Here is a 16761-nt window from a genome sequence, read left to right as displayed (position 1 = left end):
GATACTGTCGAGTACCAGTATCGATTCTCAGGTATCGGGAATTGGCCCCGTATCGGTTCAAATGCCGCTATGCCTACTATTAACATTTGTTAATGCAAACTAAAGTATACGAAATTGATACTGTTGAGTACCAGTATCGATTCTCAGGTATCGGGAATTGGCCCTGTATTGGTTCAAATGTGAACAGTAGACATCTGTACAATTAACATTTATTAATGTGCACAAAAGTAAACAAAATTGATACTGTTGAGTACCAGTATCGGGAATTGGCACCGTATCGATTCAAATGTGAACAGGAGCAATTAACATTTATTAATACGCACAAAAGTATACAAAATGTATACTGTTGGGTACCAGTATCGATTCTCTGGTATCGGGAATTGGCCCTGTATTGGTTCAAATGTAGCCATCTCTACAATTAAATGTATTAATGTGCACAAAAGTATACAAAATTGATACTGTTGAGGACCAGTATTGGGAATTGGCACAAATTGATACTGCTGGGTACAAGTATCTACATCTAAGGTATCAGGAATTGGCACCGTATCGGTTCAAATGTGAACAGTTGCCATCCCTACAATTAACATTTATTAATACGCACAAAAGTATACAAAATTGATACTGTTGGGCACTGGTATCGATTTTCAGGTATAGGGAATTGGCACCGTATTGCTTCAAATGTAGCCATCTCTACAATTAAATGTATTAATGTGCACAAAAGTATACAAAATTGATACTGTTGAGTACCAGTATCGATTTTCAGGTATCGGGAATTGTCACCGTATCGGTTCAAATATGAACAGTTGCCATCTCTACAATTAACATGTATTAATATGCACAAAAGTATACAAAATTGATCCTATTGAGTACCAGTATTGGGAATTGGCACAAATTGATACTGCTGGGTACCAGTATCTACATCTAAGGTATCAGGAATTCGGCACCGTATCGGTTCAAATGTGAACAGTTGCCATCCCTACAATTAACATTTATTAATACGCACAAAAGTATACAAAATTGATACTGTTGGGCACCGGTATCAATTTTCAGGTATAGGGAATTGGCACCGTATTGCTTCAAATGTAGCCATCTCTACAATTAAATGTATTAATGTGCACAAAAGTATACAAAATTGATACTGTTGAGTACCAGTATTGGGAATTGGCACAAATTGATACTGCTGGGTACCAGTATCGACATCTAAGGTATCAGGAATTGACACCGTATCGGTTCAAATGTGAACAGTTGCATCCCTACTATTAACATTTATTAATACGCACAAAAGTATACAAAATTGATACTGTTGGGCACCGGTATCGATTTTCAGGTATAGGGAATTGGCACCGTATCGGTTCAAATATGAACAGTCGCTATCCCTACAATTAACATTTATTAATGCGCACAAAAGTATACAAAATTGATACTGTTGAGGACCAGTGTTGGGAATTGGCACAAATTGATAATGCTGGGTACTAGTATCTACATCTAATGTATCAGGAATTGGCACCGTATCGGTTCAAATGTGAACAGTTGCCATCACCATAATTAACTTTTATTAATACGCACAAAAGTATACAAAATTGATACTGTTGGGTGCCAGTATCGATTCTCAGGTATCGGGAATTGGCACCGTATTGCTTCAAATGTAGCCATCTCTACAATTAAATGTATTAATGTGCACAAAAGTATACAAAATTGATACTGTTGAGTACCAGTATTGAGAATTGGCACAAATTGATACTGCTGGGTACCAGTATCTAGATCTAAGGTATCCGGAATTCGGCACCGTATCGGTTCAAATGTGAACAGTTGCCATCCCTACAATTAACATTTATTAATACGCACAAAAGTATACAAAATTGATACTGTTGGGTGCCAGTATCGATTCTCAGGTATCAGAACTTGGCACCGTATCAGTTCAAATGTGACCAGTCGCCATCCTTACTATTAACATTTATTGATACACACAAAAGCAAACAAAATTGATACTGTTGCGTTCCAGTATCGGGAATTGGCACCGTATCGGTTCAAATGTGAACAGGAGCGATTAACATTTATTAATGCGCACAAAAGTATAAAAAATTGATACTGTTGGGTACCAGTATCGATTCTCAGGTATCGGAAATTGGCCCCGTATCGGTTAAAATGTAGCCATCTCTACAATTAAATGTATTAATGTGCACAAAAGTATACAAAATTTATACTGTTGAGTACCAGTATCGATTTTCAGGTATCGGGAACTGGCACTGTATCGGTTCAAATGTGAACAGTAGCCATCTGTACAATTAACATTTATTAATGTGCACAAAAGTAAACAAAATTGATACTGTTAAATACCAGTATCGATTCTGAGGTATTGGGAATTGGCCCCGTATTGGTTCAAATGTGAACAGTAGACATCTGTACAATTAACATTTATTAATGTGCACAAAAGTAAACAAAATTGATACTGTTGAGTACCAGTATCGGGAATTGGCACCGTATCGATTCAAATGTGAACAGGAGCAATTAACATTTATTAATGTGCACAAAAGTATACAAAATGTATACTGTTGGGTACCAGTATCGATTCTCTGGTATCGGGAATTGACCCTGTATTGGTTCAAATGTAGCCATCTTTACAATTAAATGTATTAATGCGCACAAAAGTATACAACATTGATACTGTTGGGTACCAGTATCGATTCTCAGGTATCAGGAATTGGAACCGTATTGGTTCAAATGTCGCCATCCCTACAATAATCATTTATTAATGTGCACAAAAGTATACAAAATTGATACTGTTGGGTACCAGTATCGATTCTCAGGTATTGGGAATTGGCACTGTATCGGTTCAAATATGAACAGTCGCCATCCCCACAATTAACATTTATTAATGCGCACAAAAGTATACAAAGTTGATACTGTTGAGTACCAGTATTGGGAATTAGCACAAATTGATACTGCTGGGTACCAGTATCTACATCTAAGGTATCAGGAATTGGCACCGTATCGGTTCAAATGTGAACAGTTGCCATCCCCATAATTAACATTTATTAATACGCACAAAAGTATACAAAATTGATACTTTTGGGTGCCAGTATCGATTCTCAGGTATCGGGACTTGGCACCGTATCAGTTCAAATGTGACCAGTCGCCATCCCTACTTTTAACATTTATTGATACACACAAAAGTAAACAAAATTGATACTGTTGCGTTCCAGTATCGGGAATTGGCACCGTATCGGTTCAAATGTGAACAGGAGCGATTAACATTTATTAATGCGCACAAAAGTATAAAAAATTGATACTGTTGGGTACCAGTATCGATTCTCAGGTATCGGAAATTGGCCCCGTATCGGTTAAAATGTAGCCATCTCTACAATTAAATGTATTAATGTGCACAAAAGTATACAAAATTTATACTGTTGAGTACCAGTATCGATTTTCAGGTATCGGGAACTGGCACTGTATCGGTTCAAATGTGAACAGTAGCCATCTGTACAATTAACATTTATTAATGTGCACAAAAGTAAACAAAATTGATACTGTTAAATACCAGTATCGATTCTGAGGTATTGGGAATTGGCCCCGTATTGGTTCAAATGTGAACAGTAGACATCTGTACAATTAACATTTATTAATGTGCACAAAAGTAAACAAAATTGATACTGTTGAGTACCAGTATCGGGAATTGGCACCGTATCGATTCAAATGTGAACAGGAGCAATTAACATTTATTAATGTGCACAAAAGTATACAAAATGTATACTGTTGGGTACCAGTATCGATTCTCTGGTATCGGGAATTGGCCCTGTATTGGTTCAAATGTAGCCATCTTTACAATTAAATATGTGCAGAAGTATACAACATTGATACTGTTGGGTACCAGTATCGGGAATTGGCAGCGTATCGGTTCAAATGTCATCCCTCGTGTTAGCTGGGTCAAAGGTCATGAGGGTGTGTGTGTGAAATCTCACCTGACAAGATCCCCCCGCCCATCTTCTCACTCCAGGTGGGCAGCGGTGCTTTGTCCCTCACCGTCGCCCCCGGCAACATGACCTGGGGGCCCAGGGGCACCGTCTCACTCAGGCTGATGACCTCTGACCCCACGCCCTCCGGACTCTGCGGGGATCACAGGTCAAGTGTGTGTGTGTGTGTGTGTGTGTGTGTGTGTGTGTGTGTGCTGACCTGCACTTTGAAGTCAGTGAGCTGCTTGATGAGGTCATGGAACATGTCTGTCTCAGCAGCAGGAAGCTGGGAGGACAAGACCACGCCCACAAATGCACCTGACACAGGTGCTAAAGTGTCAGGGAACATGAAGACGTCAGAGGGGGCCAGCAGCACCGGCATGGAGGGGCTGAGGGAGTACAACCAGCCACACACCTGGACCACACACACTTCCTGTTAGCTTGCTACCTGACTACTTCCTGTTGGAATGCTACCTGAGTACTTCCTGTTTGCTTGCTACCTGAGTACTTCCTGTTAGCTTGCTACCAAACATGCTACCTGACTACTTCCTATTAGCATGCTACCTGACTACTTCCTGTTAGCATGCTACCTGACTACTTCCTGTTGGAATGCTACCTGAGTACTTCCTGTTAGCTTGCTACCAAACATGCTACCTGACTACTTCCTATTAGCATGCTACATAACTACTTCCTGTTAGAATGCTACCTGAGTATTTCCTGTTTGCTTTCTACCTGAGTACTTCCTGTTAGCTTGCTACCAAACATGCTACCTGACTACTTCCTGTTAGCATGCTACCTGACTACTTCCTGTTAGAATGCTACCTGAGTACTTCCTGTTAAATTGCTACCAAACATGCTACCTGACTACTTCCTATTAGCATGCTACCTGACTACTTTCTGTTAGAATGCTACCTGAGTACTTCCTGTTAGCTTGCTACTTGAGTACTTCCTGTTAGCTTGCTACCAAACATGCTACCTGACTACTTCCTGTTAGAATTCTACCTGAGTACTTCCTGTTAGCTTGCTACCTGAGTACTTCCTGGTAGCTTGCTACCAAACATGCTACCTGACTACTTCCTGTTAGAATGCTACCTGAGTACTTCCTGTTAGCTTGCTACCTGAGTACTTCCTGTTAGCTTGCTACCAAACATGCTACCTGACTACTTCCTGTTAGAATTCTACCTGAGTACTTCCTGTTAGCTTGCTACCTGAGTACTTCCTGGTAGCTTGCTACCAAACATGCTACCTGACTACTTCCTGTTAGAATGCTACCTGAGTACTTCCTGTTAGCTTGCTACCTGAGTACTTCCTGTTAGCTTGCTACCAAACATGCTACCTGACTACTTCCTGTTAGAATTCTACCTGAGTACTTCCTGTTAGCTTGCTACCTGAGTACTTCCTGGTAGCTTGCTACCAAACATGCTACCTGACTACTTCCTGTTAGAATGCTACCTGGGTACTTCCTGTTAGCTTGCTACCAAACATGCTACCTGACTACTTCCTATTAGCATGCTACCTGACTACTTCCTGTTAGAATGCTACCTGAGTACTTCCTATTTGCTTGCTACCTGAGTACTTCCTGTTAGCTTGCTACCAAACATGCTACCTGACTACTTCCTGTTAGAATGCTACCTGAGTATTTCCTGTTTACTTTCTACCTGAGTACTTCCTGTTAGCTTGCTACCAAACATGCTACCTGACTACTTCCTGTTAGCATGCTACCTGACTACTTCCTGTTAGAATGCTACCCGAGTACTTCCTGTTAGCTTGCTACCTGAGTACTTCCTGTTAGCTTGCTACCAAACATGCTACCTGACTACTTCCTGTTAGCATGCTACCTGACTACTTCCTGTTGGAATGCTACCTGAGTACTTCCTGTTTGCTTGCTACCTGAGTACTTCCTGTTAGCTTGCTACCAAACATGCTACCTGACTACTTCCTATTAGCATGCTACCTGACTACTTCCTGTTAGCATGCTACCTGACTACTTCCTGTTGGAATGCTACCTGAGTACTTCCTGTTAGCTTGCTACCAAACATGCTACCTGACTACTTCCTATTAGCATGCTACATAACTACTTCCTGTTAGAATGCTACCTGAGTATTTCCTGTTTGCTTTCTACCTGAGTACTTCCTGTTAGCTTGCTACCAAACATGCTACCTGACTACTTCCTGTTAGCATGCTACCTGACTACTTCCTGTTAGAATGCTACCTGAGTACTTCCTGTTAAATTGCTACCAAACATGCTACCTGACTACTTCCTATTAGCATGCTACCTGACTACTTTCTGTTAGAATGCTACCTGAGTACTTCCTGTTAGCTTGCTACTTGAGTACTTCCTGTTAGCTTGCTACCAAACATGCTACCTGACTACTTCCTGTTAGAATTCTACCTGAGTACTTCCTGTTAGCTTGCTACCTGAGTACTTCCTGGTAGCTTGCTACCAAACATGCTACCTGACTACTTCCTGTTAGAATGCTACCTGAGTACTTCCTGTTAGCTTGCTACCTGAGTACTTCCTGTTAGCTTGCTACCAAACATGCTACCTGACTACTTCCTGTTAGAATTCTACCTGAGTACTTCCTGTTAGCTTGCTACCTGAGTACTTCCTGGTAGCTTGCTACCAAACATGCTACCTGACTACTTCCTGTTAGAATGCTACCTGGGTACTTCCTGTTAGCTTGCTACCAAACATGCTACCTGACTACTTCCTATTAGCATGCTACCTGACTACTTCCTGTTAGAATGCTACCTGAGTACTTCCTATTTGCTTGCTACCTGAGTACTTCCTGTTAGCTTGCTACCAAACATGCTACCTGACTACTTCCTGTTAGAATGCTACCTGAGTATTTCCTGTTTACTTTCTACCTGAGTACTTCCTGTTAGCTTGCTACCAAACATGCTACCTGACTACTTCCTGTTAGCATGCTACCTGACTACTTCCTGTTAGAATGCTACCCGAGTACTTCCTGTTAGCTTGCTACCTGAGTACTTCCTGTTAGCTTGCTACCAAACATGCTACCTGACTACTTCCTGTTAGCATGCTACCTGACTACTTCCTGTTGGAATGCTACCTGAGTACTTCCTGTTTGCTTGCTACCTGAGTACTTCCTGTTAGCTTGCTACCAAACATGCTACCTGACTACTTCCTATTAGCATGCTACCTGACTACTTCCTGTTAGCATGCTACCTGACTACTTCCTGTTGGAATGCTACCTGAGTACTTCCTGTTAGCTTGCTACCAAACATGCTACCTGACTACTTCCTATTAGCATGCTACATGACTACTTCCTGTTAGAATGCTACCTGAGTATTTCCTGTTTGCTTTCTACCTGAGTACTTCCTGTTAGCTTGCTACCAAACATGCTACCTGACTACTTCCTGTTAGCATGCTACCTGACTACTTCCTGTTAGAATGCTACCTGAGTACTTCCTGTTAAATTGCTACCAAACATGCTACCTGACTACTTCCTATTAGCATGCTACCTGACTACTTTCTGTTAGAATGCTACCTGAGTACTTCCTGTTAGCTTGCTACTTGAGTACTTCCTGTTAGCTTGCTACCAAACATGCTACCTGACTACTTCCTGTTAGAATTCTACCTGAGTACTTCCTGTTAGCTTGCTACCTGAGTACTTCCTGGTAGCTTGCTACCAAACATGCTACCTGACTACTTCCTGTTAGAATGCTACCTGAGTACTTCCTGTTAGCTTGCTACCTGAGTACTTCCTGTTAGCTTGCTACCAAACATGCTACCTGACTACTTCCTGTTAGAATTCTACCTGAGTACTTCCTGTTAGCTTGCTACCTGAGTACTTCCTGGTAGCTTGCTACCAAACATGCTACCTGACTACTTCCTGTTAGAATGCTACCTGGGTACTTCCTGTTAGCTTGCTACCAAACATGCTACCTGACTACTTCCTATTAGCATGCTACCTGACTACTTCCTGTTAGAATGCTACCTGAGTACTTCCTATTTGCTTGCTACCTGAGTACTTCCTGTTAGCTTGCTACCAAACATGCTACCTGACTACTTCCTGTTAGCATGTTACCTGACTACTTCCTGTTAGAATGCTACCTGAGTACTTCCTGTTTGCTTGCTACCTGAGTACTTCCTGTTGGCTTGCTACCAAACATGCTACCTGACTACTTCCTGTTAGCATGCTACCTGACTACTTCCTGTTCATTAGTGTATGTAAGAGCATTTCAGTAGTGTTTATAAGAGTGTTTCAGTAGTGTATGTAAGAGCATTTCAGTAGTGTTTATAAGAGTGTTTCAGTAGTGTTTATAAGAGCATTTCAGTAGTGTTTATAAGAGTGTTTCAGTAGTGTATGTAAGAGTGTTTCAGTAGTGTTTATAAGAGTGTTTCAGTAGTGTATGTAAGAGCGTTTCAGTAGTGTTTATAAGAGTGTTTCAGTAGTGTTTATAAGAGTGTTTCAGTAGTGTTTATAAGAGTGTTTCAGTAGTGTATGTAAGAGCATTTCAGTAGTGTTTATAAGAGTGTTTCAGTAGTGTTTATAAGAGCATTTCAGTAGTGTTTATAAGAGTGTTTCAGTAGTGTATGTAAGAGTGTTTCAGTAGTGTTTATAAGAGTGTTTCAGTCGTGTTTATAAGAGTGTTTCAGTAGTGTATGTAAGAGCGTTTCAGTAGTGTATATAAGAGTGTTTCAGTAGTGTTTATAAGAGTGTTTCAGTAGTGTATGTAAGAGCGTTTAAGTAGTGTTTATAAGAGTGTTTCAGTAGTGTTTATAAGAGTGTTTCAGTAGTGTTTGTAAGAGCGTTTCAGTAGTGTTTATAAGAGCGTTTCAGTAGTGTTTATAAGAGTGTTTCAGTAGTGTATGTAAGAGTGTTTCAGTAGTGTTTATAAGAGCGTTTCAGTAGTGTTTATAAGATCGTTTCAGTAGTGTATGTAAGAGCATTTCAGTAGTGTTTATAAGAGTGTTTCAGTAGTGTTTATAAGAGGATTTCAGTAGTGTTTATAAGAGCGTTTCAATAGTGTTTATAAGAGTGTTTCAGTAGTGTTTATAAGAGTGTTTCAGTAGTGTATGTAAGAGTGTTTCAGTAGTGTTTATAAGAGTGTTTCAGTAGTGTTTATAAGAGTGTTTCAGTAGTGTTTATAAGAGTGTTTCAGTAGTGTTTATAAGAGTCTTTCAGTAGTGTTTATAAGAGTGTTTCAGTAGTGTTTATAAGAGTGTTTCAGTAGTGTTTATAAGAGCGTTTCAGTAGTGTTTATAAGAGCGTTTTAGTAGTGTTTATAAGAGCATTTCAGTAGTGTTTATAAGAGTGTTTCAGTAGTGTTTATAAGAGTGTTTCAGTAGTGTTATAAGAGTGTTTCAGTAGTGTTTATAAGAGAGTTTCAGTAGTGTTTATAAGAGTGTTTCAGTAGTGTTTATAAGAGTGTTTCAGTGGTGTTTATTAGAGTGTTTCAATAGGGTTTATAAGAGTGTTTCAGTAGTGTTTATAAGAGTGTTTCAGTAGTGTTTATAAGAGGATTTCAGTAGTGTTTATAAGAGAGTTTCAGTAGTGTTTATAAGAGTATTTCAGTAGTGTTATAAGAGTGTTTCAGTAGTGTTTATAAGAGAGTTTCAGTAGTGTTTATAAGAGTGTTTCAGTAGTGTTTATAAGAGAGTTTCAGTAGTGTTTATAAGAGTGTTTCAGTAGTGTTTATAAGAGTGTTTCAGTAGTGTTTATTAGAGTGTTTCAATAGGGTTTATAAGAGTGTTTCAGTAGTGTTCATAAGAGTGTTTCAGTAGTGTTTATAAGAGTGTTTCAGTAGTGTTTATAAGAGTGTTTCAGTAGTGTTTATAAGAGTCTTTCAGTAGTGTTTATAAGAGTGTTTCAGTAGTGTTTATAAGAGTGTTTCAGTAGTGTTTATAAGAGCGTTTCAGTAGTGTTTATAAGAGCGTTTTAGTAGTGTTTATAAGAGCATTTCAGTAGTGTTTATAAGAGGATTTCAGTAGTGTTTATAAAAGTGTTTCAATAGGGTTTATAAGAGTGTTTCAGTAGTGTTTATAAGAGGATTTCAGTAGTGTTTATAAGAGTGTTTCAGTAGTGTTTATAAGAGTGTTTCAGTAGTGTTATAAGAGTGTTTCAGTAGTGTTTATAAGAGTGTTTCAGTAGTGTTTATAAGAGAGTTTCAGTAGTGTTTATAACAGTGTTTCAGTAGTGTTTATAAGAGAGTTTCAGTAGTGTTTATAAGAGTGTTTCAGTAGTGTTTATAAGAGTGTTTCAGTAGTGTTTATTAGAGTGTTTCAATAGGGTTTATAAGAGTGTTTCAGTAGTGTTTATAAGAGTGTTTCAGTAGTGTTTATAAGAGGATTTCAGTAGTGTTTATAAGAGAGTTTCAGTAGTGTTTATAAGAGTATTTCAGTAGTGTTATAAGAGTGTTTCAGTAGTGTTTATAAGAGAGTTTCAGTAGTGTTTATAAGAGTGTTTCAGTAGTGTTTATAAGAGTGTTTCAGTAGTGTTTATTAGAGTGTTTCAATAGGGTTTATAAGAGTGTTTCAGTAGTGTTTATAAGAGTGTTTCAGTAGTGTTTATAAGAAGATTTCAGTAGTGTTTATAAGAGTGTTTCAGTAGTGTTTATAAGAGTGTTTCAGTAGTGTTTATAAGAGTGTTTCAGTAGTGTTTATTAGAGTGTTTCAATAGGGTTTATAAGAGTGTTTCAGTAGTGTTTACAAGAGTGTTTCAGTAGTGTTTATAAGAGTATTTCAGTAGTGTTATAAGAGTGTTTCAGTAGTGTTTATAAGAGTGTTTCAGTAGTGTTTATAAGAAGATTTCAGTAGTGTTTATAAGAGTGTTTCAGTAGTGTTTATAAGAGTGTTTCAGTAGTGTTTATAAGAGTGTTTCAGTAGTGTTTATTAGAGTGTTTCAATAGGGTTTATAAGAGTGTTTCAGTAGTGTTTACAAGAGTGTTTCAGTAGTGTTTATAAGAGTATTTCAGTAGTGTTATAAGAGTGTTTCAGTAGTGTTTATAAGAGTGTTTCAGTAGTGTTTATAAGAAGATTTCAGTAGTGTTTATAAGAGTGTTTCAGTAGTGTTTATAAGAGTGTTTCAGTAGTGTTTATAAGAGTGTTTCAGTAGTGTTTATTAGAGTGTTTCAATAGGGTTTATAAGAGTGTTTCAGTAGTGTTTACAAGAGTGTTTCAGTAGTGTTTATAAGAGTATTTCAGTAGTGTTATAAGAGTGTTTCAGTAGTGTTTATAAGAGTGTTTCAGTAGTGTTTATAAGAGTGTTTCAGTAGTGTTTATAAGAGTGTTTCAGTAGTGTTTATAAGAGAGTTTCAGTAGTGTTTATGAGAGCGTTTCAGTAGTGTTTATAAGAGCGTTTCAGTAGTGTTTATAAGAGCGTTTCAGTAGTGTTTATAAGAGTGTTTCAGTAGTGTTTATAAGAGCATTTCAGTAGTGTTTATAAGAAGATTTCAGTAGTGTTTATAAGAAGATTTCAGTAGTGTTTATAAGAGTGTTTCAGTAGGGTTTATAAGAGCGTTTCAGTAGTGTTTATAAGAGTGTTTCAGTAGTGTTTATAAGAGTATTTCAGTAGTGTTTATAAGAGAGTTTCAGTAGTGTTTATAAGAGCGTTTCAGTAGTGTTTATAAGAGCATTTCAGTAGTGTTTATAAGAGTGTTTCAGTAGTGTTTATAAGAGTGTTTCAGTAGTGTTATAAGAATGTTTCAGTAGTGTTTATAAGAGCGTTTCAGTAGTGTTTATAAGAGTGTTTCAGTAGTGTTTATAAGAGTGTTTCAGTAGTGTTTATAAGAGTGTTTCAGTAGTGTTATAAGAGTGTTTCAGTAGTGTTTATAAGAGTGTTTCAGTAGTGTTTATAAGAGCGTTTCAATAGTGTTTATAAGAGTGTTTCAGTAGTGTTTATAAGAGTGTTTCAGTAGTGTATGTAAGAGTGTTTCAGTAGTGTTTATAAGAGTGTTTCAGTAGTGTTTATTAGAGTGTTTCAATAGGGTTTATAAGAGTGTTTCAGTAGTGTTTATAAGAGTGTTTCAATAATGTTTATAAGAGTGTTTCAGTAGTGTTTATAAGAGTGTTTCAATAATGTTTATAAGAGTGTTTCAGTAGTGTTTATAAGAGTGTTTCAGTAGTGTTTATAAGAGTGTTTCAGTAGTGTTTATAAGAGAGTTTCAGTAGTGTTTATAAGAGTGTTTCAGTAGTGTTATAAGAATGTTTCAGTAGCGTTTATAAGAGCATTTCAGTAGTGTTTATAAGAGTGTTTCAGTAGTGTTTATAAGAGCGTTTCAGTAGTGTTTATAAGTGTGTGTCAGTAGTGTATGTAAGAGCATTTCAGTAGTGTTTATAAGTGTGTGTCAGTAGTGTATGTAAGAGCATTTCAGTAGTGTTTATAAGAGTGTTTCAGTAGGGTGTGTGAGAGAAACAGATTTCAGTTGTTTATGTGAGAGCATTTCAGTAGTGTACGTAAGAGCATTTCAGTAGTGTTTATAAGAGTGTTTCAGTAGTGTTTATAAGAGCATTTCAGTAGTGTTTATAAGAGTGTTTCAGTAGTGTTTATAAGAGTGTTTCAGTAGTGTATGTAAGAGCATTTCAGTAGTGTATATAAGAGTGTTTCAGTAGGGTATGTGAGAGAAAAACATTTCAGTTGTTTATGTGAGAGCATTTCAGTAGTGTACGTAAGAACATTTCAGTAGTGTTTATAAGAGTGTTTCAGTAGTGTTTATAAGAGTGTTTCAGTAGTGTTTATAAGAGTGTTTCAGTAGTGTATGTAAGAGCATTTCAGTAGTGTTTATAAGAGTGTTTCAGTAGTGTTTATAAGAGTGTTTCAGTAGTGTATGTAAGAGCATTTCAGTAGTGTTTATAAGAGTGTTTCAGTAGTGTTTATAAGAGTGTTTCAGTAGTGTATGTAAGAGCATTTCAGTAGTGTTTATAAGAGTGTTTCTGTAGTGTTTATAAGAGTGTTTCAGTAGTGTATGTAAGAGCGTTTCAGTAGTGTTTATAAAAGAAAAATATTTCAGTTGTTTATGTGAGAGCATTTCAGTAGTGTATGTAAGAGGTCATTGTGAATAATGTCCCTAACGGCCCCTCATAAGCACTCGTTGGATGGACTGGCTGAAAAGCAGACATGACGATTTTCGGGAGGGGTGTTGAAGTTTGGAAGATTCCCGGCAGGGATTAGCGCAAGTATGTGAATTAGCAATATATAATTGGCGGGCTTCATTTTAACAATTTAGTACAAATCTGTCAAATTACGATATTTTTCCGCTAAACGTTTCATGAAAATATCTGTAAATATAAATATAATGTCTTTGATCTTTATTTGCTTTACAATGTTTTACTTTTATTTTATGCTTTTCATTTGCCAGTAGATGACCGTTTTTTTTTTTTTACAGTGAGGACTTTCGATACGTGACGCCATCTTAGACCATACTTGCCAACCTTGAGACCTCCGATTTCGGGAGGTGGGGGGGTGGGGGGCGTGGTCGGGGGGTGGGGTGGGGGGCGTGTTTGGGGGCGTGGTTAAGATATATATATATATAAAAAATACTTGACTTTCAGTGAATTCTAGCTATATATTTTTTTTTTTTATCCATCCATCCATCCATTTTCTACCGCTTATTCCCTTTGGGGTCGCTGGAGCCTATCTCAGCTACAATCGGGCGGAAGGCGGGGTACACCCTGGACAAGTCGCCACCTCATCGCAGGGCTTTTTTTTTTTTTTTATTTAAATTTTTTTATTACATATATATATATATATATATATATATATATATATATATATATATATATATATATATATATATATATATATATAATAAATTATTATTTATGTATATATATATATATATATATATATATATACATAAATAGAAGAAATACTTGAATTTCAGTGTTCATTTATTTACACATTTACACACACATAACACTCATCTACTCATTGTTGAGTTAAGGGTTGAATTGTCCATCCTTGCTCTATTCTCTGTCACTATTTCAGAACACACACATTATACAAATATACATTATAAAATCAATAAGAAAACGGGAGCTCTAATTTGGGAGTCCGAATTAGGATCAGAAGTTCCTATGTAAACATTGCGCACTCACGTCGCCTTTGCACTGGATCCATTCACAAATACAAACTACAACTCACAAACACTTTAGAGTTAGGCTCCGCCATCAGAATGTGTACTTAAACTTATAAAGATCACATGGATATTATTCGGTGAGTTGATTCACCAAAACTAACCTGTTATACAGGAGGAAAAAGCACAGAAGGACGTTTCAATTGTTCACAGACTGGTCGCGCTCATCAGAATGACAAGACACTTCCGGTCTGCAGGTGATAGCCTCCAGCTCCACCTGAATTTCGGGAGATTTTCGGGAGAAAATTTGTTTTTCGGGGAGAGACGCTGAATTTCGGGAGTCTCCCGGAAAATCCGGGAGGGTTGGCAAGTATGGTCTTAGACACATGCTAATAACTTCGTCAGGCTCAGATTCCAGCGGGTCGGGTGCACAATGCCGGTCTCTGTGAGGTCGCGAGCCCTCCGGCGCCAACACAACAGAAACGCCGAGTCAACTGTTAGCGTCTCCATTGTGGTGAGCGCCGAACAAACGCCTCCTTTGTTGTGACCAATCACAATCCGGGAATAAACAAAGTGGAACTAGTTGAGATTCGGTTTTGTACTCACATCCAGAAAGACCGGCCCACCTTCGCCGGGCGGGTCCTGGGACTGGGCGTCGAAGGCCACGATGCGGAGGTAGCCGGGCTGGGAGAGGGCGCTCACCTCCCCGCCGGGCGCCACGAAGAACATCTGCACCCCCGAGGGGATCAGCAGCAGCTCGTTCTGGTTCTCCAGTTCGGCTCCTCTCCACTCCCCCTGTGCCGGGGTGCGTGCCAGACTGAGGTGTCCGTCTGCCGGCTGCGGGGTGTAGACCGGGGGCAGGGCCTGGGACTCGGCCTGGGGCTCGGACATGTCGGGCGGCGCTCTCCTGGCGGGGAGTGGCGGGAGTGTGTTGAGGGGGTGAATGGAGGGGTAGAGGTGCTGGAGGGGGGCGTGGGCGGGCACCAGCGGGTAGAGGCTGGGGGTGAGCTCCATGAGCAGGTGGCGCCTCTGGCCAGCAGGGGGCGCGTGCGAGGCGTCCAGGCCGGAGAGGTGGGTGCTGAAGGTGGCCAGGGTGCCCTGCATGCGCCTCTGCAGCTCCCTGGCACGGTCCCACAGGGGCCCCTGGTGTCGCGGCCCCAAGGTGGGCACCCCCAGCCCGTGCATGAGGTGCTGCTGGCCCTTCAGGTAGTACTCATTTGCCTTGGCCCGATCACCGCCCTCCTCCAGGGACACGCCCCGACTCAGGCACTGGAAGGCCAACTCGTACTGGTCCTTGATCAGCAGCAGCTCTGCTGGCTCACTCATGCTGACACAAAACATACCAGCATTTAGTACTACTACTAGTATTTACTACTACTACTAGAATTTAGTACTACTACTAGTATTTACTACTACTACTAGAATTTAGTACTACTACTAGTATTTAGTACTACTACAGTGTACTACTACTGTGTACTTCTACTGTGTACTACATACCAGCATTTAGTACTACTACTAGTATTTAGTACTACTACTGTGTACTACTACTGTGTACTTCTACTGTGTACTACATACTAGCATTTAGTACTACTACTAGTATTTAGTACTACTACTGTGTACTACTACTGTGTACTTCTACTGTGTACTACATACTAGCATTTAGTACTACTACTAGTATTTAGTACTACTACAGTGTACTACTACTGTGTACTTCTACTGTGTACTACATACCAGCATTTAGTACTACTACTAGTATTTATTACTACTACTGTGTACTACTACTGTGTACTTCTACTGTGTACTACATACTAGCATTTAGTACTACTACTAGTATTTACTACTACTACAAGTATTTATTACTACTACTAGTATTTATTACTACTACTAGTATTTATTACTACTACTAGTATTTAGTACTACTACTAGAATTTAGTACTACTACTACGTTTTTATTACTACTGTGTACTACATACTAGTATTTAGTACTACTACTAGTATTTATTACTACTACTACGTTTGTATTACTACTACTGTGTACTGTACTACTACTGTGTACTACATACTAGCATTTAGTACTACTACTAGTATTTATTACTACTACTAGTATTTATTACGACTACTAGTATTTAGTACTACTACTGTGTACTACTACTGTGTACTTCTACTGTGTACTACATACTAGCATTTAGTACTACTACTGGTATTTAGTACTACTACTAGTATTTATTACTACTACTAGTATTTAGTACTACTACTAGTATTTATTACTACTACTGTGTACTACTACTACTGTGTACTACATACTAGCATTTACTACTACTACAAGTATTTATTACTACTACTAGTATTTATTACTACTACTAGTATTTATTACTACTACTAGTATTTAGTACTACTACTAGAATTTAGTACTACTACTACGTTTGTATTACTACTGTGTACTACATACTAGTATTTAGTACTACTACTAGTATTTAGTACTACTACTACGTTTGTATTACTACTACTGTGTACTACTACTGTGTACTACATACTAGCATTTAGTACTACTACTAGTATTTAGTACTACTACTAGTATTTATTACTACTACTACGTTTGTATTACTACTACTGTGTACTACTACTGTGTACTACTACTGTGTACTACATACTAGCATTTAGTACTACTACTAGTATTTATTACTACTACTACTACATTTGTATTACTACTACTGTTTACTACTACTGTGTACTACTACTGTGTACTACATACTAGCATTTATTACTACTA

The 16761-nt window shown here is 38.4% G+C and overlaps 1 protein-coding gene across 2 annotated transcripts in view; it reads right to left on the bottom strand.

Moving 5' to 3' along the window:
• The window catches only part of sparta (spartin a), a 34145-nt gene that overhangs the window by 11628 nt on the left and 5756 nt on the right, over positions 1–16761 (bottom strand). For both annotated transcript variants that reach the window (XM_061931030.1, XM_061931031.1), the window contains exons 2-4: positions 14598–15318; positions 4171–4365; positions 3960–4104 (exon numbers count right to left, since the gene is read on the bottom strand). In XM_061931030.1, coding sequence (XP_061787014.1) covers positions 3960–4104; positions 4171–4365; positions 14598–15317 — 1060 coding nt within the window. In that variant the 5' untranslated portion in view covers position 15318. The remainder of the gene's footprint in view (positions 1–3959; positions 4105–4170; positions 4366–14597; positions 15319–16761) is intronic.

The sequence above is a fragment of the Nerophis lumbriciformis genome, linkage group LG37, assembly GCF_033978685.3.
Source record: "Nerophis lumbriciformis linkage group LG37, RoL_Nlum_v2.1, whole genome shotgun sequence".
NCBI lineage: Eukaryota > Metazoa > Chordata > Actinopteri > Syngnathiformes > Syngnathidae > Nerophis > Nerophis lumbriciformis.
This window is presented reverse-complemented; position numbering and strand designations above follow the sequence as displayed.